Below are 26,402 nucleotides of genomic sequence, written 5' to 3'. Positions count from 1 at the left end.
GCCCTCTGTAATTCTCTGTTTTTTGATCTGCAGGTTGGTGGGACAAGGAACTATATTACTGAAAACGCTATCGCTCGATGATTATCGGTGTCCTGATTTAATACATGTCTCAGCGCTGTTTAGCTTCAATGTAGTGAAGGCAATCTCTTCTGCAGAATTATTTATATACGTTAATTATTAACTATGCCTTCAGGTCTATCACCCTTTTGTGTGGCATTTTCTGTATCATTGATGTTGGGTGTCGAATGTTTGTTCAGAATTAGCCTCATGCGATCAGTGCACGATGGCTGGTACAGACACGATGGACCGAAGAGTCTCTTTCTTTTAGTGTTGCAAACCTGCAAAGATGGTTGGTAGAAATGTCGAGTCAAGCTTCCTCAGGCCTTTGAGGTCAAAAACCTCTGGTTCTGAGCCCTTCACACTGCAAAGGAAGATCCCAACCTCAGCCCCCAGCCTATGTTGAGCACAAATTGGGAAGTGGGGTGAGGTCCTGCTGCTGATTGCGGAGGTCACTGTCTTGGGAAATTGTGCCCCCCGCCCCCAACACACACGCACACACACTCTTTCTCCAGTGTGAGATTAGCACCCTGGGGAGAGGGAGGGGGTGGGGAGTAGAATAAAACCAAGGGCCAAGAGCTAACACAGGGATCCGGACGGGAAGAACTATCAGCAGGCAGGCTGTGGCCAAACGCAGTCCTTAAAACACATTGTTTGATGCGATGGAAAACTCAAGATTAAATATTCTTGGACTGATTGTTTGTCTCTCGAGTATCATTTGCATTCTGCTCTAAATACAAGGGCTTGCCAAAGAGCTAGCGTCTCTCAGAAACGTGTGCTTTCTCCTATCAGTAACGAAGATGAGGGATAGACATTGGGAGTTAAGACAGTGCAGAACATAACCTGGATGTATCACTTGCCGGTGCTAAATTGGCAGCGGTAAGAATCATTGCTCAATCATTAGTTTCATTTCTCACTCTCGCCCCGGTCTCCAACGCCCTCATCGTTTTATGCAGACCATAGTTACGTGTCCAAGTGTGGGTCTGACAAAGGTATAGGGAGACCAGAACTGTGTACAATGCTCAGAGTATGGTCTAACCTAGGGATTTGGAGACCAGAACTGTGCACAGCGCTGTGTGGTCTAACCAAGGGATTTGGAGACCAGAACTGTGCACAGCGCTCTGTGTGGTCTAACCAAGGGATTTGGAGACCAGAACTGTGCACAGCGCTCCGTGTGGTCTAACCAAGGGATTTGGAAACCAGAGCTGTGCATAGCGCTCTGTGTGGTCTAACCAAGGGATTTGGAGACCAGAACTGTGCACAGCGCTCCGTGTGGTCTAACCAAGGGATTTGGAAACCAGAGCTGTGCACAGCGCTCTGTGTGGTCTAACCAAGGGATTTGGAGACCAGAACTGTGCACAGCGCTCTGTGTGGTCTAACCAAGGGATTTGGAAACCAGAGCTGTGCACAGCGCTCCGTGTGGTCTAACCAAGGGATTTGGAGACCAGAACTGCGCACAGCGCTCCGTGTGGTCTAACCAAGGTGATATGGAGACCAGAATTGTGCAGTGCTCCAAGTGAGGTCTAACTAAGGGATATGGAAACCAGAACTGTGCACAATGCTCCCAGTGTGATGAGACAGGAACTATACACAGTGCTCCGTGTGGTCTAACCGAGGTGATACGGAGACCAGAACTGTGCACAGTGCTCCAAGTGAGGTCTAACCAAGGGATATGGAGACCGGAACTGTGCACAGTGCTCCCAGTGTGGTCTAACCGAGGGGATATGAAGACCAGAAATGTGCATAGTGCTCAGAGTATGGTCTAACCAAGGGATGTGGAGACTAGAACTGTGCACACTGCTCCAGGTGTGGTCTAACCAAGGGATATGGAGACCAGAACAGTGCTCCATGTGGTCTAACCGAGGTTACATGAAGACCAGAACTGTGCAGAGTGCTCTGTGTGGTCTAACCGAGAGATTTGGAGACCAGAACTGTGCACATGAATGAAATGAAAATCTCTTGTCACGAGTAGGCTTCAATGAAGTTACTGTGAAAAGCCCCTAGTCGCCACATTCCGGCGCCTGTTCGGGGAGGCTGGTATGGGAATTGAAGTATAGTCTGAACACATTGCTGTACACAGTTAGTTCTTTTCACTTGAATTCTATCCCGGGAGAATTGAGCACCAATACTCTGTCTTTTTAATTTATGACCCAGTTCATCCTTGTCACTACTCTAGTGATTTTTCTACTTGTTCACCCAGATCGCTCTGCCCACCGCTCCATCCTACAGACATCCCTATTGTCCAGCGAGCGTGTGACTTGCTCAATCATCCTGACCAACGAGACAAACTCACTGTGACCGATGTTGGGTTTAATTTGCCTGCGACACAGCCATTCTGTCGATGTGCTGATGTTGGCGTTAACCGCGCCTTGTCCAGCTCGGTGTTAACCCCTTGCCCTGTCTGCGTAGGGCAGAGTTATCTGACACGCCGCTGGCTTCACAGCCTCCTCCTCTTGCTGTACTGTCCCTCGATTCTGAAAAATGCGCACAATCCGAATGATCTGGTCAATAGCTGGTGGTGTTTTATTTTCTGTTATACATTCTATCTGTGATTATTATACAGGTCACTGTCTCGTGCGAGCAGGGGTCTCAGGTCCTGATGGTTTCCAGCGATCTCGCCCCACCCTGGTGGGACCAGCACCGTGGGTGGGATGGGGAGTATGGAGTTTGTCACATTGCCAGGTCACTCCTTCATGGAGATGGTCATCAGCCCTTGTTGGCGTGTGTGAGTGGACTGTTTCCCACCTCAGGATATGGTCAGCGACGCCGAAGGTCCGCTCACAGCGAGTCTCTGATTGTCCATCTCTTAGTTGAAAATCAGCCACATCCACCTGCCTGGTGCGATGCGGACCAACTCCCTCGGTGCTGCTCTGCTCCCCCGTCCTCAGTTGCTGTGTACCAGGTTAATGTAGAGGATCAAGGAGCTCAGCGAAATGGCTCCAGTCACCATGGCTTTGATCAGCAGCGCGGTCCAACTGCCTAACAGCAAAACATGCACAAAGGACCTGTGGAAGGGAGAGAGAGACAGATAGAGAGTGAGACAGAAACAGACGGACAGAGACAGAGAGGGTTAGAGAGAGGGAGAGAGGGGTGAGAGAGGGGGAGAGAGACAGCGAGGGAGGGAGAGGCAGACAGACAGGGAGAGGCAGACAGACAGGGAGAGGCAGACAGACAGGGAGAGGCAGACAGACAGACAGGGAGAGACAGATAGACAGGGAGAGACAGGTAGACAGGGAGAGACAGGCAGACAGGGAGAGACAGGCAGACAGGGAGAGACAGGCAGACAGGGAGAGACAGGCAGACAGGGAGAGACAGGCAGGCAGGGAGAGACAGGCAGGCAGGGAGAGACAGGCAGGCAGGGAGAGACAGGCAGGCAGGGAGAGACAGGCAGGCAGGGAGAGACAGACAGGCAGGGAGAGACAGACAGGCAGGGAGAGACAGACAGGCAGGGAGAGACAGACAGGCAGGGAGAGACAGACAGGCAGGGAGAGACAGACAGGCAGGGAGAGACAGACAGGCAGGGAGAGACAGACAGGCAGGGAGAGACAGACAGGCAGGGAGAGACAGACAGGCAGGGAGAGACAGACAGGCAGGGAGAGACAGACAGGCAGGGAGAGACAGACAGGCAGGGAGAGACAGACAGGCAGGAGAGTCAGGCAGACAGGGAGAGACAGGCAGAGAGAGACAGACAGAGAGAGACAGACAGACAGGGAGGGAGGGAGACAGACAGGGAGGGAGACAGACAGGGAGGGAGACAGACAGGGAGGGAGACAGACAGGGAGGGAGACAGACAGGGAGGGAGGGAGACACAGACAGAGAGGGAGGGAGAGACAAGCAGAGAAGGAGGGAGAGACAGCGAGAGAGGGAGGGAGAGAGGGAGAGGGAAGGAGGGAGGGAGGAAGAGACAGAGAGCGAGGGAGGGAGAGACAGACAGAGAGGGAGGGAGAGACAGACAGAGAGAGGGAGAGACAGACAGAGAGGGAGGGAGAGACAGAGAGGGAGGGAGAGACAGAGAGGGAGGGAGGGAGAGACAGACAGAGCGGGAGGGAGAGACAGACAGAGAGGGAGGGAGAGACAGACAGAGAGGGAGGGATAGACAGATGGATGGACAGAGGCGGAGGGATAGATAGGGAGGGAGGGAGACACATAGATAGGGAGGGAGACATAGATAGGGAGGGAGACAGATAGATAGGGAGGGAGAGACAGACAGAGAGGGAGGGAGAAGACAGAGAGGGAAGGAGGGACAGACAGAGAGGAAGGGGGGAAGAGACAGACAGCGAGGGAGAGACAGATAGAGAGGGAGAGACAGGCAGACAGGAGAGACAGACAGGGAGAGACAGACATTCAGAGAGAGACAGACAGGGAGAGACAGGCAGGGAGAGACAGGCAGGGAGAGACAGGCAGGGAGAGACAGGCAGAGAGAGACAGGCAGAGAGAGACAGGCAGAGAGAGACAGGCAGAGAGAGACAGGCAGAGAGAGACAGGCAGAGAGAGACAGGCAGAGAGAGACAGACAGAGAGACAGACAGACAGGGAGGGAGGGAGACAGGGAGGGAGGGAGACAGACAGACAGGGAGGGATGGTCAGAGAGGGTGGGAGAGACAGATAGATAGGGAGGGAGGGAGAGACAGACAGATAGGGAGGGAGGGAGAGACAGACAGATAGGGAGGGAGGGAGAGACAGATAGATAGGGAGGGAGGCAGAGGCAGGTAGATAGGGAGGGAGACAGACAGATAGGGAGGGAGAGACAGATAGATAGGGAGGGAGAGACAGATAGATAGGGAGGGAGAGACAGACAGATAGGGAGGGAGAGACAGATAGGGAGGGAGAGACAGGTAGGGAGGGACAGATAGGGAGGGAGAGACAGATAGGGAGGGAGAGACAGATAGGGAGGGAGAGACAGATAGGGAGGGAGAGACAGATAGGGAGGGAGAGACAGATAGGGAGGGAGAGACAGACAGAGAGGGAGAGACAGACAGAGAGGGAGGGAGAAGACAGAGAGGGAAGGAGGGACAGACAGATAGGGAGGGAGAGAGAGGCAGAGAGGGAGGGAGAAGACAGAGAGGGAAGGAGGGACAGACAGAGGGAGGGGGGAAGAGACAGACAGCGAGGGAGGGAGGGAGAGACAGATGGAGAGGGAGGAAGAGAGAGACAAAGAGAGGGAGGGAGAGACAGAAAGAGAAAGAGAGAGAGGCAGACAGAGAATTTGGTCAGTCACATGTAGGAGACACAGCTACATAGGATCCCCATGCTGAACCCCGTGCTGTTTGCTGGCGCAGAGAGCCAGAGATCCACCCCCACACACCTCAGCCTCTTTCTTCTCCCACACGGACACCTACACCCCCTCCCCCTACACACAGTCACCCACACGTACACGCCCTCATCACTCTCACGCCTCCCCCCCCCCCCACCCCCCTGCACAGTGGGCTAAACAGCTGGCTTGTAATGCAGGAAAAGACCAGCAGCGCGGGTTCAATTCCCGTACCGACCTTCCCGAACAGGCGGCGGAATGAGGCGACAAGGGGCTTTTCACAGTAACTTCATTGAAGCCTACTTGTGACAATAAGCGATTATTATTATTATTACATCCCCGCCCCTCCTGCCCGAACACACGTGTACACAAACCGCCCCCACACACGGATGTCCACTCGCACACATCGCATGCCTGTCACTTAGGCCCTAACCCCCACACATGGACACCCACACTCCCGCCCTCACACCCCCCCACACGGACAACCACACACCCCCGTGACTCCTTCTGCCACACACGGACGCCCACACAGTTGCTTCACAGCACCTGGGACCAAGGTATGATTCCCGGCTTGAGTCACTGTCTGTGCGGAGTCTGTACGTTCTCCCAGTGTGTGCGTGGGTTTCCTCCGTAAGCTCCGGTTTCCTCCCACAAATCCGGAAAGACATGCTGCTGGTGAATTGGACATTCTGAATTCTCCTTCAGTGCACCCGAACAGGCGCTGGAGTGTGGTGACTCGGGGATTTTCACAGTAACTTCATTGCAGTGTTAATGTAAGCCTACTTGTGACACTAATGAAACCTATTATTATTACAATCCCACCCCGTCACTCTCTTCCCCCCACACATGGACACACCTCCCTCCCCCACAGGCGGATGTCCACACCATTGCCCCCCACCACTCCTTCCCCCCACGCTCCCACCACACCGTTCCCGCCCCGACTCCCCATCACTCCCTCCACCCCCCTCGCACGGACATCCCGTCACTTCCTCCACACACGCACGGACGTCCCGTCACTCCCTCCACCCTCTCACACGGGCTTCCCATCACTCCCACCCTCCCCCAACTCCGTACGGACGTCCCGTCACTCCCTCCACCCCCCCGTGCACAGACATCCCGTCACTCCCTCCACTAGCTCTCGCACGGACGCCCCATCACTCCCTGAACACCTCAACAACTAGGACACCGACATCAGTCTGCTGTTCATAGACTAAAGCTCCACCTTCAACACCATTATCCCGACAAGACTAATAACCAAATTCTGCAACCTTGAACTTGACCCCTCCCTATGCGGCTGGATCCTCGACTTCCTCACCACAGACCGCAATCTGTCAGGATAGGTAACAGCACCTCCTCCACAATAGTCCTCAACACCGGGACCCCGCAAGGATATGTGCTCAGTCCTCTACTCTACTCCCTATACACACACGTCTATGGCTACATCAATGGCTCCGAAGTGGAGATGGTTGATAGCTTTAGGTTCCTGGGGGTCACCATCACCAACAGTCTGTCCTGGTCCACTCACGGTGATACAACAGTCAAGAAAGCCCAACAACGTCTCTACTTCCTACGGAAGCCAATAAAATTCGACATGTCTGCATTGACTCTCACAAATGTGCGATAGAGAGCATCCTATCCGGCTGCATCACAGCTTGGTTTGGCAACTGCTCGGCCCAAGATCGCAAGAAACTGCAGATCTGGTGAACTCAGCCCAGCGCATCACACAAGCTTGCCATCCTCCCATTGATTCTGTCTACACCTCCCGCTGCCTCAGGAAGGCAGACAGCATTGTCAGAGACCCCTCACACCCAGGCATTGCCTTCTTCCAAACCCTTCCATCAGGCAGAAGGTACAGAAGTCTGAAGACCCGTACATCCAGACATAGGAACAGCTTCTTCCTCTCAGCTGCAAGACTCCTCAACGACTCCCCCTCAGACTAAGCTGTTCCCTGTAAAAACACTATTCACGACGCCCTATGCTGCTCCTGTTTGGCCCTTGTTTCGCACTGTAACCAATCACTATTTATTGATGTACAATTGTCAATGTACTCCCCACCACTCCCTCCCCCTCATGCACAGACACCGCAGTCACTCCCTCCGCCCATGCAAACACCCCCCGACGCACAGACACCCTGCACTTTGACAGATGCTCACAGACAGGTAAGCACGGGATTCGCACAGGCAGGCTTCGCCTGCGCTCCAGTGTGGCTGCGCACAGACTTACTCCATGAGGAAAGCTTTGTAGACACTGAGACCAAGGAGAACCGCAATGGGCAGACGATAGTGCCTCGGGAGGTCGTAACGAGAGAACATCCAGACCAGTCCTGCCATGGTGATATAATGAACCTGGGGAGGGGGGGAAAGAGGGGAGGGGGTGAGAGAAGGACACAAATTCACCTTGAGAAGAAATGCTGGGAGCATGTCAACATAACAGATAAACCATGAGCTTTTAAAAAATTGATTCTGCCGTGGGATGTGGGCTTCACTGGCTCAATCCCAAAATTTCTTTTAAAAATGTATGTTCAAGGCAGATTTGTAATCAGTGAGGGAATCAAGGGTTACAGGGATAAGGCGTAAAAGTAGTTGAGGATTATGTCATCAGTTATGATCTCATTGAATGGCGGGCAGACTCAATGGGCCGAATGGCCTACTTCTGCTCCCATGACTTATGGTCGACTGTGTTGTCTGTTCCTGTTCCCTCGGACATGGGCAGATGCTGCTTGCTAACATTCCCACCAGTTTACTTGTTTTCTACGACACGGGGCCTTGGTGAGGCCACACCTGGAATTTTGGTGCAGTTTTGGTCTCCTTATCTGAGGAAGGGTGTTCCTGTTATAGAGGGAGTGCAGCGAAGGTTTACAGATTCCGGCGATGGCATGCCTGACATAAGAGAAGGGATCGAGTTGGCCAGGATTGTATTCGCTGGAGATCAGAAGAATTAGAGGGGATCTCATAGAAATCTATAAAATTCTAACAGGACTGGACAGGGTAGATACAGGACAGATGTTCCTGATGGTGGGGGTGTCCAGAACCAGGGGTCACAGTCTGAGGATACGGGGTAGACCATTTAGGACAGAGATGAGGAAAAATGTCTTCACCCAGAGAGTGATCAGCCTGTTGAATTTGTTATCACAGGCCATAGTTGAAGCCAAAACATTGTATGTCTTCATGAACGAGTTAGATCTCCACTTGAGGGAATGTCCTCCGACAGAGGTTGTGAGGGGAGGTGGTCAGTGAATGATTTTCAATTAGGGACAGGTTTTTATACCAGTCACGGAAATTTGAGGGATGTGGAGCCATTGAGGATGGATTAAGTTAGGATACAGGTCAGTCATGGTCTCATTAAATAGTGGAACAGGCTGGAGAGGGGCCGAATGGGCTTCCTCCTGCTCCTGTGTGGAGGGAGCTGATTGGGCCGTCTCCTGTTCCTGTGTAAATGGGTTGAGGGGTCCTGAATGGCCCTTCTCCTGTTGCTCCTTTGTTGCTGTGTAACAGGCTGGAGGGGGCTGAATGGGCCTCCTCCTGTGCATGTGCAACAGACTGGAGGGAGGGCTGACTAGGCCACCTTCTTTTCCAGTGCAACCGGCTCAAGGGGGCTGAATGGCCCCCCTTCTTTTCCAGTGCAACAGGCTCAAGGGGGCTGAATGGCCCTCCTTCTTTTCCAGTGCAACAAGCTCAAGGAGGCTGAGTGGGTCTCCTTCTGCTCCTGTGTAACAGGCCTGAGAGGGTTGAAAGGGCTGCCTCCTGTTCCTGTGTGGAGGGGCTGAATGGACTTCCTGTTCCTGTGTAACAGGCTCGAGGGGGCTGGATGGGCCTCCTCCTGTTCATGTGCAACAGGCTCGAGTAGGCTGAATAGGCCTTTGTCTGTTCATGTGCAACAGGCTCGAGGGGAGCTGAATCGGCCTCTCCCTGTTCATGTGCGGCAGAATCATGAAATTTAGTGCAGTTGGGGATCATTCGGCTCTTCAAATCTGTACATGCCCTTGGAAAGAGCAATGAAAGAGAAAATGCTGGAAAATCGCAGCAGGTCTGGCAGCATTTGTAGGGAGAGAAAAGAGCTAACGTTTCGAGTCCAATGACTCTTTGTCAAAGGTAACAGACAGAAAGAGTGGGAAATATTTATACTGTGGAGTGAGAATGAAAGATGAGTCATAGCCACAGAAACCGAGGGAAACGGGTGGTATTAGCCACAGAAACCAAGGGAAAAGAGTGCAAATAGCAGTCCCCACAGAGAACAAAAGGTGTGAAAGGCCAAACAGCAGAGAAACTAACATCAGCGGGTAAACTGTGACAGATGTAGATGTGGGGGGGGCGGGGAGAGAGAGAATCATAGAATTTACAGTGCAGAAGGAGGCCATTTGGTCCATCGAGTCTGCACCAGCCCTTACGAAGAGCACCCTACTGAAGCCCACGTATCTACCCTATCCCCATAACCCAGTAACCCACGCTTAACACGTTTTGGACACCAAGGGCAATTTAGCATGGCCAATCCACTTAACCCGCACATCTTTGGACTGTGGGAGGAAACCGGAGCACCCGGAGGAAACCCACGCAGACATGGGGAGAACGTGCAGACCCCGCAGCAGTGACCCAGCCGGGAGTCGAACCTGGGACCCTGGAGCTGTGAAGAAACTGTGCTAACCACTATGCTACCGTGCTGCCCACGGAAGGGGGAAGCAAAGGGGAGAAAGGGTAAGGAAAGGTGGATAAGATGGGGAGGGTTTAAATATATATTAAGAAAGACAAGAAAGAAAGAAATGGTAAAAGACATTTAAAATGAAATGGAATGAAAACAAATGGGTCGAGGTGGGGTAGAGCTAATCATCTGAAGTTGTTGAATTCGATGTGGAGACCGGAAGGCTGTAGCGTGCCTAACCAAAAGATGAGATGTTGTTCCTCCAGTTTGCGTTGAGCCTCACTGGAACACTGCAACAGGCCAAGGCAGACATGTGGGCATGGGAGCAGGGTCTTTTGTTAAAATGGCAAGTAACGGGAAGGTCAAGGACCTGAATGCGCACAGACCTCAGCAAAGTGATCACCCAGTCTGCGTTTAGTCTCTCCGATATAGAGACCACATTGGGAGCAGCGAATGCAATAGACCAGATTGAAAGAGGTGCAAGTTAAACGCTGCTTAACCTGGAATGAGTGTTTTGGGCCTGGGATGTTAAGCATGGAAGTGTTAAAGGGGCAGGTGTTACACCTTCTGTGATTGCATGGGACGGTGCCATGGGTGATGGGGGAGGTACTGGGTATGGTGGAGGAGTGGACTAGGTTATCTCGGAGGGAACGGTCTCTCTGTGGAATGCTGACAGAGGGAGTGAAGAGAAGATGTGTTTGGTGGTGGCATCACGCGGGAGTTAGCGGAAATGGCGGAGGATTTTGCTTTGCATACGGAGACTGGTGGGATGAAATGTGAGAACAAGGGGGACTCTATCCTTGTTCTGGGAGGGAGGGGAGGGGGCGAGGGTAGTGGCGGGGGAGATGGACCGCACACTGTTGAGGGCTCTGTCAACAACTGTAGGTGGGAAATCACGGTTGAGGAAGAAGGAACACATTTTCGAAGCACCATTTTGGAAAGTGGCATCATCGAAACAAATGCGACGGAGGCGAAGCAGTTGAGAGAAAGGGATGGAGTCCTTACAGGGTGTAGGGTGCGAAGAGCTGTAGTCCAGATAGCTGTGGGGGTCAGTGGCCTTGTAGTGGATATTAGTAGATCGTCTATTGTCGGAAATGCAGACAGAAAGATCAAAGAAGGGACGGGAAGTGTCTGGGCAGCACGGTAGCACTGTGGATAGCACAATTGCTTCACAGCTCCAGGGTCCCAGGTTTGATTCCGCCTTGGGTCACTGTCTGTGCGGAGTCTGCACATCCTTCCCGTGTGTGCGTGGGTTTCCTCTGGGTTCTCCGGTTTCCTCCCACAGTCCAAAGATGTGCAGGTTAGGTGGATTGGCCATGATAAATTGCCCTTCGTGTCCAAAATTGCCCTTAGTGTTGGGTGGGGTTACTGGGTTATGGGGATAGGGTGGAGGTGTTGACCTTGGGTAGGGTGCTCTTTCCAAGAGCCGGTGCAGTCTCGATGGGCCGAATGGCCTCCTTCTGCACTGTAAATTCTATGATCTAAGTACCAGGTGAAAGTGATGGAGGGGTGGAAACTGGAAGCGAAGTTGATGAATTTTTCAAGGTCCGGACGAGAGCATGAAGTGGCTCCAAAATAGTCATCAATGTATCGGTAAAGGAGTTGTTGGAGGGGACCCGGGTAGGTCTGGAACAAAGAATGTTCCATATACCGCATAAAAAGGCAAGCGTAGCTAGGACCCATGCGGGTACCATTACTACACCTTTGATTTGGAGAAAATGGGATGAGTTAAAAGAGAAATTGTTGAGAGATAGAACAAGTGCAGCCAGGCGGAGGAGAATAGTGGTGGATGGGAATTGTCCAGGCCTCTTTTCGAGAAAGAAGCAAAGAGCTCTCAGGCCATCCTGGTGTGGGATGGAGGCTTGATGGGGCTGACTGGGCTTTCTCCTGTTCATGTGTAATAGGCTCAGGGGGGCTGAATGGACCTCCTCCCGTTCTTGTGTAACAAGCTCGAGTGGGCTGAATGGGCCTCCTCCTATTCATGTGTAACAGTATCAAAGGGCCTAAATGGGCCTCCTTCTGTTCATGTGCAACAGGCTTGAGGGGGGCTGAATGGACTTCCTCCTGTTCCTGTGTAACAGGCTCAAGGGGATTGACTGGGTCTCCTCCTGTTCCTGTGTGGAGGGGGCTGAATGGTCCTCCTGTTCGTGTAAGTGGTTTGAGAAGCCTGAATGGACCTCCTCCTGTTCCTGTGTAACAGGCTCGAGTGGGCTGAATGGGCCTCCTCCTATTCTTATGTAATAGCATCGAGGGGCCTAAATGGGCCTCCTCCTGTTCCTGTGTAACAGGCTCGAGTGGGCTGAATGGGCCTCCTCCTATTCTTATGTAACAGCATCAAGGGGCCTAAATGGGCCTCCTCCTGTGACTGGGTAACAGGCTCAAGGGGGCTGGGTGGGCCTCCTTCTGTCCCTGTACAACAGGCTTGAGAGGGGCTGAATGGGCTTCCTCCTGTTCCTGTGTAACAGACTCAAGGGAACTGAATCGGCCTCCTTCTGTTCCTGTGTAACAGATTTGAGGGGGGCTGAATGAGCCTCCCTCTGTTTATGTGGAACAGGCTCAAGGGGCTTGAATAGGTCGCCTCCTGTTCCTGTGTAAGTGGTTCGAGAGACCTGAATGGTCCTCCTCCTGTAACAGGCTCGAGGGATCTGAATGGCCCTCTGCCTGATCCTGTGTAACAGTTCAAGGGGGCTGAATGGGCCTCCTCCTGTTCCTGTGTAACAGGCTCAAGGGGGCATGAATTGGCTCCTCCTGTTCCTGTGTAACAGGCTCAAGGGGACTGAATGGGCCTCCTCCTGTTCCTGTGTAACAGGCTCAAGGGGACTGAATGGGCCTCCTGTTCCTGTGTAATAGGCTCAAGGGGACTGAATTGGCCTCCTCCTGTTCCTGTGTAACAGGCTCAAGGGGACTGAATGGGCCTCCTCCTGTTCCTGTGTAACAGGCTCAAGGGGACTGAATTGGCCTCCTTCTGTTCCTGTGTAACAAATTTGAGGGGGCTGAATGAGCCTTCCTCTTTCATGTGCAACAGGCTCAAGGATATTGAATAGGTCTCCTATTGTTCCTGTGTGGAGGGGGCGAATGGACCTCCTGTTCCTTTGTGAGTGGTTTGAAAGGCCTGACTGTACCTCCTCCTGTTCCTGTGAAATAATTAATGTGCAACAGGCTCGAGCAGGCTGACTGAGCCTCCTTCTGCTCATGTGCAACAGGCTTGAGGGAGGCTGAATGACTCTCCTCCTTTTCCTGTGTGATGGGTGCTGCATGGGCCTTGTATAATCTTTATTATTGTCACAAGTAGGCTTACACTCGCACTGCATACTGCAATGAAGTTACTATGAAAATTCCTAGTTGTCATGTGAGAGTACCTTTAAGAAATGGGTGTTTATCAAATAGCTGCAGTGATGTCAGAGTGTGGGTGGAGCTAGGCTGGTTGTCTTTCACTTTCGTTTTTGAGCAGGCAGCTAGTGTATTTTAGTTTCGCTTTCAGAGCTGGGTAGCTGCAGGCAAAGCAAGCAGTTGTATAAGGATCTCTCTCTGCAATCTAAAGACTGTCTCCAGATCATTTGAGGATTTCAGAGTAATACCTGTTTCTGTAGAGAATTTACACCTGCTGTCTTTCTGTAAAAACGGTTCAACATATGGATGTTGTTAGGAAAGTTATGAAGGGTTACTTACAGAATATTGTATTTGTGGGGGTTATTGGTGTTGATACTTGTTAAGATATTTACTGTGGGTTTATAAAGTGTTAACTGGATTCATAAATAAACATGGCTTTGCTTTAAAAATATTTTAGATCTCTGTTGAATCACACCTGTAAAGTAGGCCCTTATGCTCCCCATACCACAATCTATTAAACGTCGTGGGCCAGGTGAACTCCATGATACACTTTGGTGTTCTGTAAGCCCTGGCCCATAACACTAGTCGCCAGACTCCGGTGTCTGTTCGAGTATATTGAGGGCGAATTTAGAATGTCCAATTCACCTAACAAGCACATCTTTCAGGACTTGTGGGGGGAAATACATGCAGGCACGGGGAGAATGTGCAGACTCCGCACAGACAGTGACCCAAGCCGGGAACCGAATTTGGGACATTGGCGCTGTGAAGCCGCAGTGCTAACTACTAGGCTACCGTGCCTCATGTTCCTGTGTAAGTGGTTCAAGGGGCTGAATGGGCCTCCGCCTCCTCCTGTCTAACAGGCTTGAGGGAGATGAATGGGCCTCCACCGGTTCCTGTGTACATGGTTCGAAGGGGATAAATGGGCCTCATCCCATTCCTGTGTACAGGCTTGAGGGGATGAATGGGCCTCCTGTTCCTGTGTAACAGGCTTGAGGTGACGAATAGCCCCCCCTCTTGTTTCTATGCAACAAGCTCCGGGGGGGGGGGCGGGGAGGTCTGAATGGGCCTTCTTCTGTTCTAACTGAACTTTAGCCTCCTGTTCTGCCTGGTCACTTAATCTCTTTTCCTTTGTAGCTTCCCGCTCCTATCTGCACACAACTTCCTGGAGTGCAAGAAAGTGCGTCTGAAAGGGTGAGTGAGAGCTCGATACCGGGAAGGAGGCTGTGGTAGTCTAAGTATAATGTGGAGATGCCGGCGTTGGACTGGGGTGAGCACAGGAAGAAGTCTTACAACACCAGGTTAAAGTCCAACAGGTTTGTTTCGAATCACTAGTTTTCGGAGTGCAGCTCCTTCCTCAAGAGAATGAAGAGGTGGGTTCCAGAAACACATATATAGACAAAGTCAATGATGCAAGACGATACTATGAATGCGAGTCTTTGCAGGTAATTAAGACTTTACAGGTCCAGATGGAGAGACTGAAGAGGGGGCTAATCACAGATTAAAGAGGTGTAAATTGTCTCAAGCCAGGATAGTTGGTTGGATTTCGCAAGTCAAGGCCAGACGTTGGGGGTGAATGTAATGCGACTTGAATCCAAGGTCCCAGTAGTAGAAGAATAAATATATATTTTTTCTTTAAACTTAAGAGTACCCAATAATTTTTGTTTCCAATTAAAGGCATATACAATATATGTGCAGACACGGGGAGAATGTGCAAACTCCACACGGACAGTGACCCAGGGCCAGGATTCGAACCCGGGTCCTCAGTACCGTAGGCAGCAATGCTAACCACTGTGCCACGTGCCGCCCCGTAGAAGTAAGAATATGACTGAGGGGGAGTGAACGAGAGCGACAGAGGCTCCTCGTGAAAATGTGAGAGTGCAGTTCTTTACCAAACTGATGTTGGAGTCGAAGCTCATCTGAATGTACTTCCAGTCAAACTCGATCCCTCTGGCACCAACCCACAGGGGGATACATCTGGAAAACAGGAAGGGGGCATTAATAAACCGGAATACGGCAAATCCATGTATTAACCCTCCCCCCTGCCCGTGTGTCTCAATATCGGGGATCCCTCCGCCCGTGCCTCCACACCGGGGATTCCTCCACCCATGCCTCAACACCAGGGACTCCTCCGCCCGTGCCTCCACACCGGGAACTCCTCCGCCCGTGCCTCCACACCGGGGACTCCTCCGCCCGTGCCTCAACACCGGGGACTCCTCCGCCCGTGCCTCCACACCGGGGACTCCTCCGCCCGTGCCTCCACACCGGGGACTCCTCCGCCCGTGCCTCAACACCGGGGACTCCTCTGCCCGTGCGTCGACACTGGGGACTCCCCTGCTCGTGCCTCGACACCGAGGACTCCTCCGCTCGTGCCTCGACTCCGGGGACTCCTCCGCCCGTGCCTCGACACCGGGGATTCCTCCGCTCGTGCCTCCACACCGGGGACTCCTCCGCCCGTGCCTCGACACCGGGGACTCCTCCGCCCGTGCCTCGACACCGGGGACTCCTCCGCCCGTGCCTCGACACCGGGGATTCCTTCGCTCGTGCCTCAACACCGGGGACTCCTCCGCCCGTGCCTCAACACCGGGGACTCTTCCGCCCGTGCCTCAACACCGGGGACTCCTCCGCCCGTGCCTCAACACCGGGGACTCCTCCGCCCGTGCCTCAACACCGGGGACTCCTCCGCCCGTGCCTCAACACCGGGGACTCCTCCGCCCGTGCCTCAACACCGGGGACTCCTCCGCCCGTGCCTCAACACCGGGGACTCCTCCGCCCGTGCCTCAACACCGGGGACTCCTCCGCCCGTGCCTCAACACCGGGGACTCCTCCGCCGGTGCCTCAACACCGGGGACTCCCCCGCTCGTGCCTCGACACCGGGGACTCCTCCACCCATGCCTCAACACCGAGGACTCCCCCGCTCGTGCCACGACACCGGGGCCTCCTCCGCCCGTGCCTCAACACCAGGGACTCCTCCGCCCGTGCCTCAACACCGGGGACTCCTCCGCCCGTGTCGCAATACTGCTCCTGTGGACAACACTGGCTCCGCTGCTTGCATCCCGCGCCGGACCTTGCCCCAGGACAGGAGATTCCGATAGGGTAGGCCTGAGTCAGCACTCGATCCTGACACACCGCCTCACCTGGACATGATGAGCTCCGCAGTGGACCAGCCCATGGCCGCCACCATTATCTTGTATTCACCTTTACCAGCATTCTTCGACATCACCAAGTGAAGTCCCACCAAATCGGCCAGGTCCACCGTCGATTTCATGAATTCCTGGGCATGAATTTTTAAAAATCAGTCATTTAATTTTCATAATTATCGATTCTGCAATCCTTAAACACACAATAGCAAAATTCTATTTCATCACCCACATCCCCAACAAAATAAATAAACTTCCCTCTACACTGTCCCCATCAAACACTCCCAGGACAGATACAGCACGGGGTTAGATACAGAGTAAAGCTCTCTCTACACTGTCCCCATCAAACACTCCCAGGGCAGGTACAGCACGGGGATAGATACAGAGTAAAGCTCCCTCCACACTGTCCCCATCAAACACTCCCAGGACAGGTACAGCACGGGGTTAGATACAGAGTAAAGCTCCCTCCACACTGTCCCCATCAAACACTCCCAGGACAGGTACAGCACGGGATTAGATACAGAGTAAAGCTTCCTCTACACTGTCCCCATCAAACACTCCCAGGGCAGGTACAGCACGGGGATAGATACAGAGTAAAGCTCCCTCCACACTGTCCCCATCAAACACTCCCAGGACAGGTACAGCACGGGGTTAGATACAGAGTAAAGCTCCCTCCACACTGTCCCCATCAAACACTCACAGGACAGGTACAGCACGGGGATAGATACAGAGTAAAGCTCCCTCCACACTGTCCCCATCAAACACTCCCAGGACAGGTACAATAAGCGGTTTGATGCAGAGTAAAGCTCCCTCTACACTGTCCCCATCAAACACTCCCAGGACAGGTACAGCACGGGATTAGATACAGAGTAAAGCTCCCTCCACACTGTCCCCATGAAACACTCCCAGGACAGGTACAATAAGAGGTTTGATGCAGAGTAAAGCTCCCTCTACACTGTCCCCATCAAACACTCCCAGGACAGGTACAATAAGAGGTTTGATGCAGAGTAAAGCTCCCTCTACACTGTCCCCATCAAACACTCCCAGGACAGGTACAGCACGGGATTAGATACAGAGTAAAGCTCCCTCCACACTGTCCCCATCAAACCCTCCCAGGACAGGTACAATAAGCGGTTTGATGCAGAATAAAACTCCCTCTACACTGTCCCCATCAAACACTCCCAGGACAGGTACAATAAGCGGTTTGATGCAGAATAAAACTCCCTCTACACTGTCCCCATCAAACACTCCCAGGACAGGTACAGCACGGGGTTAGATACAGAGTAAATCTCCCTCTGCATTGTCCCCATCAAACACTCCCGGGACAGGTACAGCACCGGGTTAGATACAGAGTAAAGCTCCCTCTGCACTGTCCCAATCAAACACTCCCAGGACAGATACAGCACCGGGGTTAGATACAGAGTAAAGCTCCCTCTACACTGTCCCCATCAAACACTCCCAGGGCAGGGACAGCACGGGGTTAGATACAGAGTAAAGCTCCCTCAACACTGTGTCCATCAAACACTCCGAGGACAGGTACAATAAGCGGTTTGATGCAGAGTAAAGCTCCCTCTACACTCCTTCTCGAGCCCCTACGAACCTCCCTATCTCCGTAACCTCTTCCAGCTCCTACAACACCCCCCAGCTCTGTAACCTCCTCCAGCCCTCCAATACTGCGAGAACTCTACGCTCCTCCAATTCCGGCTTCTTGAGCATCCCCAAATTCCACCTCTCCATCACTGATGGCTCTGTCTTCAGCTGCCTGGGGCCTTAAGCTTTGGAATTCCCTCCCTAAACATCACCGTCAAACTCCCCCTCTCCTAAATTCCACAGAATCCCTGCAGTGAAGAAGGAGGCCATTTAGCTCATTGAGTCTGGTCTGTCCCTCTAAAAGAACACCCTAACTGGGACCATTCCTCCACCCTATCCCCGCAACCCCACCATGCCTCCACTTCTTTGGACTGTGGGAGGATACCGGAGCGTCCGGGAGAAACCCACTCAGACACTGGGAGGTCGGAATAGAACTCGGGTCCCTGGCGCTGAGGCAGCAATACTAACCACTGTGCTCCCCACGTTTCTTAAAAACCGACCCCTTCGTCCGTCCTAATATCTGGCGTGGCCCGGTGTCAGATTCTGGTTTCTGTGAAGTGCTTTGGGACATTTCGCTGTGTGAAAGCTGCCATGTAAACGCAAGCGATTATGCTTGCTATAACTGAGAATAGTCCAAAAAGTATTCCAACAGGATTCAATGAAACCCATGAGCTACCAACAGAGAATCAGGGAATAGAAACAATCAGGCTAACTGGAAACTTTATTCATTTACGGGATGTGGGTGTCGGTGGCCAGGCCCAGCATTTACTGACCATCCATAATTGCCCCTCGAGGTGGCAGTGGGTGAGCTGTCATCTTGAACCGCTGCAGTCCCAGAGGTCTACGTACACCCACAGTGCTGGTGGGGAGGTAGTTCTGGGATTTTGTCCCAGCGAGAGTGAAGGAACGGCCAATATATTTCCAAGTCAGGATGGTGAGTGACTTGGAGGAGAACCTCCAGGTGGTGGGGTTCCCAGGTATCTGCTGCCTTGTCCTTCTAGATGGTAGTGGATGTGGGAGGTGCTGTCTAAGGAGCTTTGGTGAGTTCCTGCAGTGCATCTTGTCGATGGTACACACTACTTTCACTGTGCATCCCAAATCCATGGATGGAGGGAGTGAATGTTTGTGGAAGGGGTGCCAATCAACCGGGGCAGCTCAGTCCTGAATGGTATTGAGCTTCTGAAGTGTTATTGGAGCTGCACTCAAACAAGCAAGTGGAGAGTATTCCATCACTTCTAACTTGTGCCTTGTAGATGGTGGACAGGCTTTGGGGGGGGGGGGGGGGGGGGGCGGTCAGGAGGTAAGTTACTCACCACAAGATTCCCAGCCTCTGACCTGCTCTGGTAGCCACATTATTAATGTGGCTGGTCCAGTTCAGTTTCTGATCAATGGTATCCTCCAGGATATTGATTGTGGGGGATTCAGTGATGGTAATGCCATTGAATGTCAAGGGGCGATGGTTAGATTCTCTCTTGCAGATGGTCATAGCCTGGCACATATGAGGCGCAAATGTTACTTTCCACTGTCATGTGAGAGTACCTTTTAAGAAATGGGGGTTTATTGATTAGCTGTACTGGGGGTAAAACGGGTGTTTATTAGAGAGCTGCAGTGATGTCAGACAGTGGGTGGAGCTGGGCTTTCTGTCTGCTTTACTTTTGTTTTTGAGCAGGCTGCTATAGAGTGAGGTTTCAGTTTCGTTTTCAGAGAGAAGAGCTGCAGTGAAAGCCAGCAGATGTGCATGGATCTCTCTGCAAACTAATGACCGTCTCCAAATCAATTGGGTGATTGCAAAGTGCTGACTGCTCTCAATAGTGAATTTAAACCTGATCTTTATGTTAAAAAGGGTCTTTTGTCTTCTGGATGTTGTTTGGGAATTTATTAAGGATTATCTGTCGACTACTGTATTCTTTGGGGATTTATTGGTGTTGATAGTTGTTAAGATGTTTACTGTGGGTTTATAAAGTGTTAACTGTTTTCATAAATAAACATTGCTTTAATTTATAAGTATGGTAGATTTCTGTTTGCATCACACCTGCAGAGTAAGGCCATGTGTTCCTCATAACCACAATCTATTAGAAGTCGTGGGTCAGGTGAACTCCATGATACACTTTGGGGCTCTCTAAACCCTGGCCCATAACACCACTTATCAGCTCAAGCCTGGATATGGTCCAAATCTTGCTGTATTTGGACACGGACTGCTTCATTATCTGAGGAGTCACAAATGGTGCTGAACATTGTGCAGTCATCTGCAAACATCCCCACTTCTGACCTGATGGCGGAAGGAAGATCATTGATAAATTAACAGAAAATGGTTGGGCCCAGGACACTACCCTGAGGAACTCCTGCAGTGATGTCCCAGGACGGAGATGATTGACCTCCAACAACCACCACCATCTTTTGTTGCGCCATGTACGACTCCAACCAGAGGAGAGCTTCCTCCCTGAGCAAGGGGGGCAGGTCCAAAGATGTGCAGGTTAGATAGATTGGCCATGCTAAATTGCCCTTAGTGTCCAAAAAGGTTTGGAGGGGTTATTGGGTTATGGGGATAGGGTGGAGGTGAGGGCTTAAGTGGGTCAGTGCAAACTCGATGGGCCGACTGGCCTCCTTCCACACTGTATTTTCTATGTTCTATATTGTGACTCCCATTAACTCCAGTGTTGCTGAGGCTCCTTGATGCCATACTCGATCAAATGCTGCCTTGATGCCAAGGGCAGTCACTCTCACCTCTGGAGTTCAGCTCATTTGGTCGATGGTTGAACCAAGGCTGTAATGAGCTCAGGCGCGGAGTGGCCATGGTAGAACCCAAACTGAGCGTCCGTAAGCAGACTATTACTGAGTAAGCGCCATTTGATAGCACTGGTGATGATCCCTTCCATCACTTTACTGATGATTGAGAGTAGGCCGAGTGGGTGGTAATTGGCTGGATTGGATTTATCCTGTTTCTTGTGTGCAGAATATACCCGGGCAATTTTCCACTTTGCCGGGTAGATGCCAGTGTTGTAGCTGTACTGGAACAGTTTGACTAGGGGTGCGGCAAGTTCTGAAGCACAACTCTTCAGTTCTATTGCTGGAGTGTTGTCAATGTCAACAGCCTTTGCAGTATCCAATGCCACCTGCCATTTCTTGATATGAGGCGGAGTGAATCAAATTGGCTAAAGACGGATGGATATCTGCGATTCTGGGTACCCCTGGAGGGGGCCGAGATGGATCATCCAATCGGCACTTCTGGCTGAAGATTGTTGCAAATGACTCAGCTTTACCTTTTGCACATGTGTGCTGGGCTCCCCCATCATTGAGGATGGGGATAGACTCCTCCTCCAGTGAGTTGTTTAATTGTCCACCACTATTCACAGCTGGACTGCAGAGCTTAGAACTGATGTGTTCATTGTGGAATTGCTTCGCTCTATTACTTGCTGCTTATGCTGCTTGGCACACAACTAGTCCTGTGTTGTAGCTTCACCTGGTTCACACCTCATTTGTGGGTATACCTGGTGTTGCTCCTGGTATGCTCTCCTGCACGCTTCATTCAACCAGGATTGATCCCTGGTTTGGTAGTAATGGTAGAGTGGGGGAAATGCCAGGCCATGAGGTTACAGATTGTGTTTGAATACAATTCTGCTGCTGCTGATGGCCACAGTGCCTCATGGATGTTCAGTTGTTAGATCTGTTCAAAATCTCTCTCATTTAGCACGGGCTGTGCCACACAACACGATGGAGGGTATCCTCAATGTGAAGACGGGACTCCCATCTCCGCAAGAACTGTGCGGTGTACACTGCCAGGGAGAGCTGCATCAATGGGGAAAACAATGGAATCTGGAGCTGACACAACCCATTTTTGTGGGGGAACTTGTTAAATCTAATCCTCTCAGGGCTCACACAGATTTAGTGTAGTTCGATTCCTGGCTTACCCCAATGAAATCGTAAACACCCACGGATGTATCCCAGGTGGGAAAGAACGTGGCGAGGAATAACATCTGGGGAAGAGAGAGAGAAAATAAGGCAGTCAGTATCTTTACACGGCATCCATTACCACAGAGAACTCCAGACTCCTCACGGTGCTCCCTGACCAAACTCACCCAACCGGTCCAGAGACCCTGGGCACCTCACCCTCCTCCCCGCCCACCAGCCCCGAGGCCCCCGGACACCGCACCCTCCTCCCCGCCCACCAGCCCAGAGACCCGGACACCTCACCCTCCTCCCCGCCCACCAGCCTGAGACCCCCGAACACCACACTCTCCTCCACCCCCACCAGCCAGAAGACCCCCGGACACCTCACCCTCCTCCCCGCCCACCAGTCCCGAGACCCGGACACCTCACCCTCCTCCCCGCCCACCAGCCCCGAGACCACCGGTCACCTCACCGTCCTCCCCGCCCACCAGCCCCGGGACCTCCGGACACCTCACCCTCCTCCCCGCCCACCAGCCCCGAGACCCCCGGACACCTCACCCTCCTCCCCGCCCACCAGCCCCGGATACCTCACCCTCCCCCCCGCCCACCAGCCCGAGACCCCGGACACCTCACCCTCCTCCTCGCCCTCCAGCCCCGGACACCTCACCCTCCTCCCCGCCCATCAGCCCCGAGACCCTCGGACACCACGCCCTCCTCCTCGCCCACCAGCCCCGAGACACCCAGACACCTCACCCTCCTCCCCGCCGACCAGCCCAGGGCCCCGGACACCTCACCCTCCTCCCCGCCCACCAGCCCCGAGGCCCCCGGGCACGTCACCCTCCACACCGCCCACCAGCCCCGAGACACCTCACCCTCCTCCCCGCCCACCAGCCCCGAGACACCCGGACACCTCACCTCCTCCCCGCCCACCAGCCACGAGGCCCCCTCACCCTCCTCCCCACCACCAGTCCAGAGACCCCCGGACAGCTCACCCTCCTCCCCGCACAGAGACACCCGGACACCTCACCCTCCTCCCCGCCCACCAGCCCCGAGACCCAGACACCTCAGCCTCCTCCCCGCCCACCAGCACTGAGACCCCCAGACACCTCACCCTCCTCCCTGCCGACCAGCCCCGAGACCCCCGGACACCTCACCCTCCTCCCCGCCCACCAGCCCGGAGACCCGAGCACCTCACCCTCCTCCCCGCCCACCAGCCTCGAGACCCGGACACCTCACCCTCCTTCTCGCCCACCAGCCCAGAGACCTCACCCTCCTCCCACCCACCAGCCCCGAGACCCCCAGACACCTCACCCTCCTCCCCGCCCACCAGCCCCGAGACGGCCAGATACCTCACCCTCCTCCCCACCTACCATCCCCGAGACCCCCAGACACTCACCCTCCTCCCCGCCCACCAACCCCGGGACCCCCAGACACCTCACCCTCCTCCCCACCCACCAGCCCCGAGCACCTCACCCTCCACCCCGGCCACCAGCCCCGAGACCACCGGACACCTCACCCTCCTCCTCGCCCACCAGCCCCGAGACCCCCAGACACCTCACCCTCCTCCCCGCCCACCAACCCCGGGACCCACGGATACCTCACCCTCCTCCCCGCCCACCAACCCCAGTACCCCCGGACACCTCACCCTCCACCCGCCCACCAGCCCCTAGACGCCTCACCCTCCTCTGCACCACAAGCCCCGAGACCCCCGGACACCTCACCCTCCTCCCCGCCCACCAGCCACGAGACCCCCTCACCCTCCAGCTCGCCACCAGCCCCGAGACCCCCGGACACCTCACCCTTCTCCCCGCCCAGAGACACCCGGACACCTCACCCTCCTCCCCGCCCACCAGCCCCGAGACCCCCGGACACCTCACCCTCCTCCCCGCCGACCAGCCCCGAGACCCGGGCACCTCACCCTCCTCCCGGCCCACCAGCCCCGAGACCCGGACACCTCACCCTCCTCCCCGCCGACCAGCCTCGAGACCCGGACACCTCACCCTCCTCCCCGCCGACCAGCCCCGAACACCTCACCCTCCTCCCGGCCCACCAGCCTCGAGACCCGGACACCTCACCATCCTCCCCGCCGACCAGCCCCGAGACCTGGGCACCTCACCCTCCTCCCGGCCCACCAGCCTCGAGACCTGGACACCTCACCCTCCTCCCGGCCCACCAGCCTCGAGACCCGGACACCTCACCCTCCTCCCCGCCGACCAGCCCCGAGACCCGGGCACCTCACCCTCCTCCCCGCCCACAAGTCCCGAGACCCCGGACACCTCACCCTCCTCCCCACCAGCCCCGAGACCCGGGCACCTAACCCTCCTCCCCGCCACCAGCCCCGAGACCCGGACACCTCACCCCCCCCCCCCCCCCCGCCCACCAGCCCCGAGACCCCCGGGCACCTCACCCGCCTCCCCGCCCCGAGACCCCCGGACACCTCACCCTCCTCCGCGCCCACCAGCCCAGAGACCCCCGGACACCTCACCCTCCTCCTCGCCCACCAGCCCCGAGACCCCCGGGCACTTCACCCTCCTCCCCGCCCACCAGCCCCGAGACCCCCACACACCTCACTCTCCCCCCCGCCCACCAGCCCCGAGACCCCCGGGCACCTCACCCTCCTCCCCGCCCACCAGCTCCGAGACCCCAGGGCACCTCACCCTCCTCCCCACCCACCAGCCCCGAGACCCCCGGACACCTCACCCTCCTTCCCGCCCACCAGCCCCGAGACCCGGACACCTCACCCTCCTCCCCGCCCACCAGCCCCGGACACCTCACCCTCCTCCTCGCCCACCAGCCCCGGGACCCCCGGACACCTCACCCTCCTCCCCGCCCACCAGCCCGAGACCCCCGGACACCTCACCCTCCTCCCCGCCCACCAGCCCCGAGACCCGGACACCTCACCCTCCTCCTCGCACACCAGCCAGAGACCCGGACACCTCACCCTCCTCCCCGACCATCTGACCGGACTCCCCGGGACACGGCACCCTCCACCCCGGAACACAGGAACCTCCTCCCCTTCACCAGGCCCGCTCTCTCTCTCTGCCTCGGGATGGCATGGCCTTGCATTTGCTCTCTCCCCACGGCACCATCTTGTGCCCCCTCCCCACTCAACTGTCGCAACAGCCTCACGCCCACCCCACCCAGCGCGAGGGCCTCATGCCCGGCGTGAGGGCCTGATGTCAGCCCTCCCTCTCGCCCGGAGGCCCTGATGCCCACCCGCCCCCTGCCAGCCCGAGCGCCTCGTGCCCACCCTACGACTGACGCAAGGGCCATGAGTTCGCACAGCGCGAAGGTGTCACACTCGCCCGGCGAGAAGGCGTCGTACCCGCCTGCCCGACCTCGTCCCTTCGAAAGGTGCAATCTAGAGACCCCTCCATTAGTAGCCCGTGACAGAGGCCTCGCGCCCGCACCCCTCTCCCCCCCCCACACCTCTTGCCCCCCCCTCACACTTCTTGCCCCCCCACCCCTATGCCACCCCCCCCCCCCCACCCTTCCTCCAAACCCCGTTATATTGCATCCTCACTCTCTCGCTCCCTGGGGACGATGGCCTCTCTCTAGGCACGCTGGCCTCGCGCTCGCTCTCTCTCTCGGTGCCTGACAGCATGCGCTCTTCCCTGGGAGCGACGACCTCGCGCTCACTCTCTGCGTACAATGATTTCGCGCTCACTCTCTTCATGTGACAGCCTCGTGTTCGCTCTCTGGGCACCATGAGCTCGGGCACGCTCGCTCCCTGGGCGCGGCGACCTTGTGCTTACTCGCTCCCTGGGCGCGGCGACCTTGTGCTTACTCGCTCCCTGGGCATGACGGCCTCGTGCCCGCTAGTTCATTCCCTGGGCACAACGGCCTCATACACGCTAACTCCCTGAGCGCGACGGCCTCGTGCCCGCTAGTTCGTTCCCTGGGCACGACGACCTCGTGCTCGCTCTCTCTCTCAGGGCGCGATGGCCTCCTGCTCGATCTCTCTCCCTCCCTGTCGCGACAGCCTTGTGCTCTCTCTCTCTCTCAGGGCGCGACAGCCTCGTGCTCGCTCTCTGTGTCAGGGCGCGACAGCCTCGTGCTCGCTCTCTCTCCCTCCCTGTCGCGACAGCCTCGTGCTCGCTCTCTTTCTCAGGGCGCGACAGCCTCGTGCTCACTCTCTCTCTCAGGGCGCGATGGCCTCCTGCTCGCTCTCTCTCCCTCCCTGTCGCGACAGCCTTGTGCTCTCTCTCTCTCTCAGGGCGCGACAGCCTCGTGCTCGCTCTCTGTGTCAGGGCGCGACAGCCTCGTGCTCGCTCTCTCTCCCTCCCTGTCGCGACAGCCTCGTGCTCGCTCTCTTTCTCAGGGCGCGACAGCCTCGTGCTCGCTCTCTCTCTCAGGGCGCGATGGCCTCCTGCTCGCTCTCTCTCCCTCCCTGTCGCGACAGCCTTGTGCTCTCTCTCTCTCTCAGGGCGCGGCAGCCTCGTGCTCGCTCTCTCTCCCTCCCTGTCGCGACAGCCTCGTGCTCGCTCTCTTTCTCAGGGCGCGACAGCCTCGTGC

General features: G+C 55.1%; 2 protein-coding genes across 2 annotated transcripts in view; one reads left to right on the top strand and one right to left on the bottom strand.

Moving 5' to 3' along the window:
* The window catches only part of LOC140386485 (potassium-transporting ATPase alpha chain 1), a 92,005-nt gene extending 91,251 nt beyond the window's left edge, over window positions 1–754 (top strand). Inside the window, exon 23 of the mRNA XM_072468874.1 lies at window positions 34–754. Coding sequence (XP_072324975.1) covers window positions 34–62 — 29 coding nt within the window. The 3' untranslated portion in view covers window positions 63–754. The remainder of the gene's footprint in view (window positions 1–33) is intronic.
* Window positions 755–2,557: 1,803 nt separating this feature from the next.
* The window catches only part of tmem147 (transmembrane protein 147), a 29,813-nt gene continuing 5,968 nt past the window's right edge, over window positions 2,558–26,402 (bottom strand). The window contains exons 3-7 of the mRNA XM_072468875.1: window positions 21,908–21,973; window positions 16,407–16,543; window positions 15,162–15,246; window positions 7,531–7,652; window positions 2,558–3,062 (exon numbers count right to left, since the gene is read on the bottom strand). Of these exons, the coding sequence (XP_072324976.1) occupies window positions 2,942–3,062; window positions 7,531–7,652; window positions 15,162–15,246; window positions 16,407–16,543; window positions 21,908–21,973 (531 nt within the window). The 3' untranslated portion in view covers window positions 2,558–2,941. The remainder of the gene's footprint in view (window positions 3,063–7,530; window positions 7,653–15,161; window positions 15,247–16,406; window positions 16,544–21,907; window positions 21,974–26,402) is intronic.

This window comes from Scyliorhinus torazame, chromosome 12 (genome assembly GCF_047496885.1).
Source record: "Scyliorhinus torazame isolate Kashiwa2021f chromosome 12, sScyTor2.1, whole genome shotgun sequence".
NCBI lineage: Eukaryota > Metazoa > Chordata > Chondrichthyes > Carcharhiniformes > Scyliorhinidae > Scyliorhinus > Scyliorhinus torazame.
This window is presented reverse-complemented; position numbering and strand designations above follow the sequence as displayed.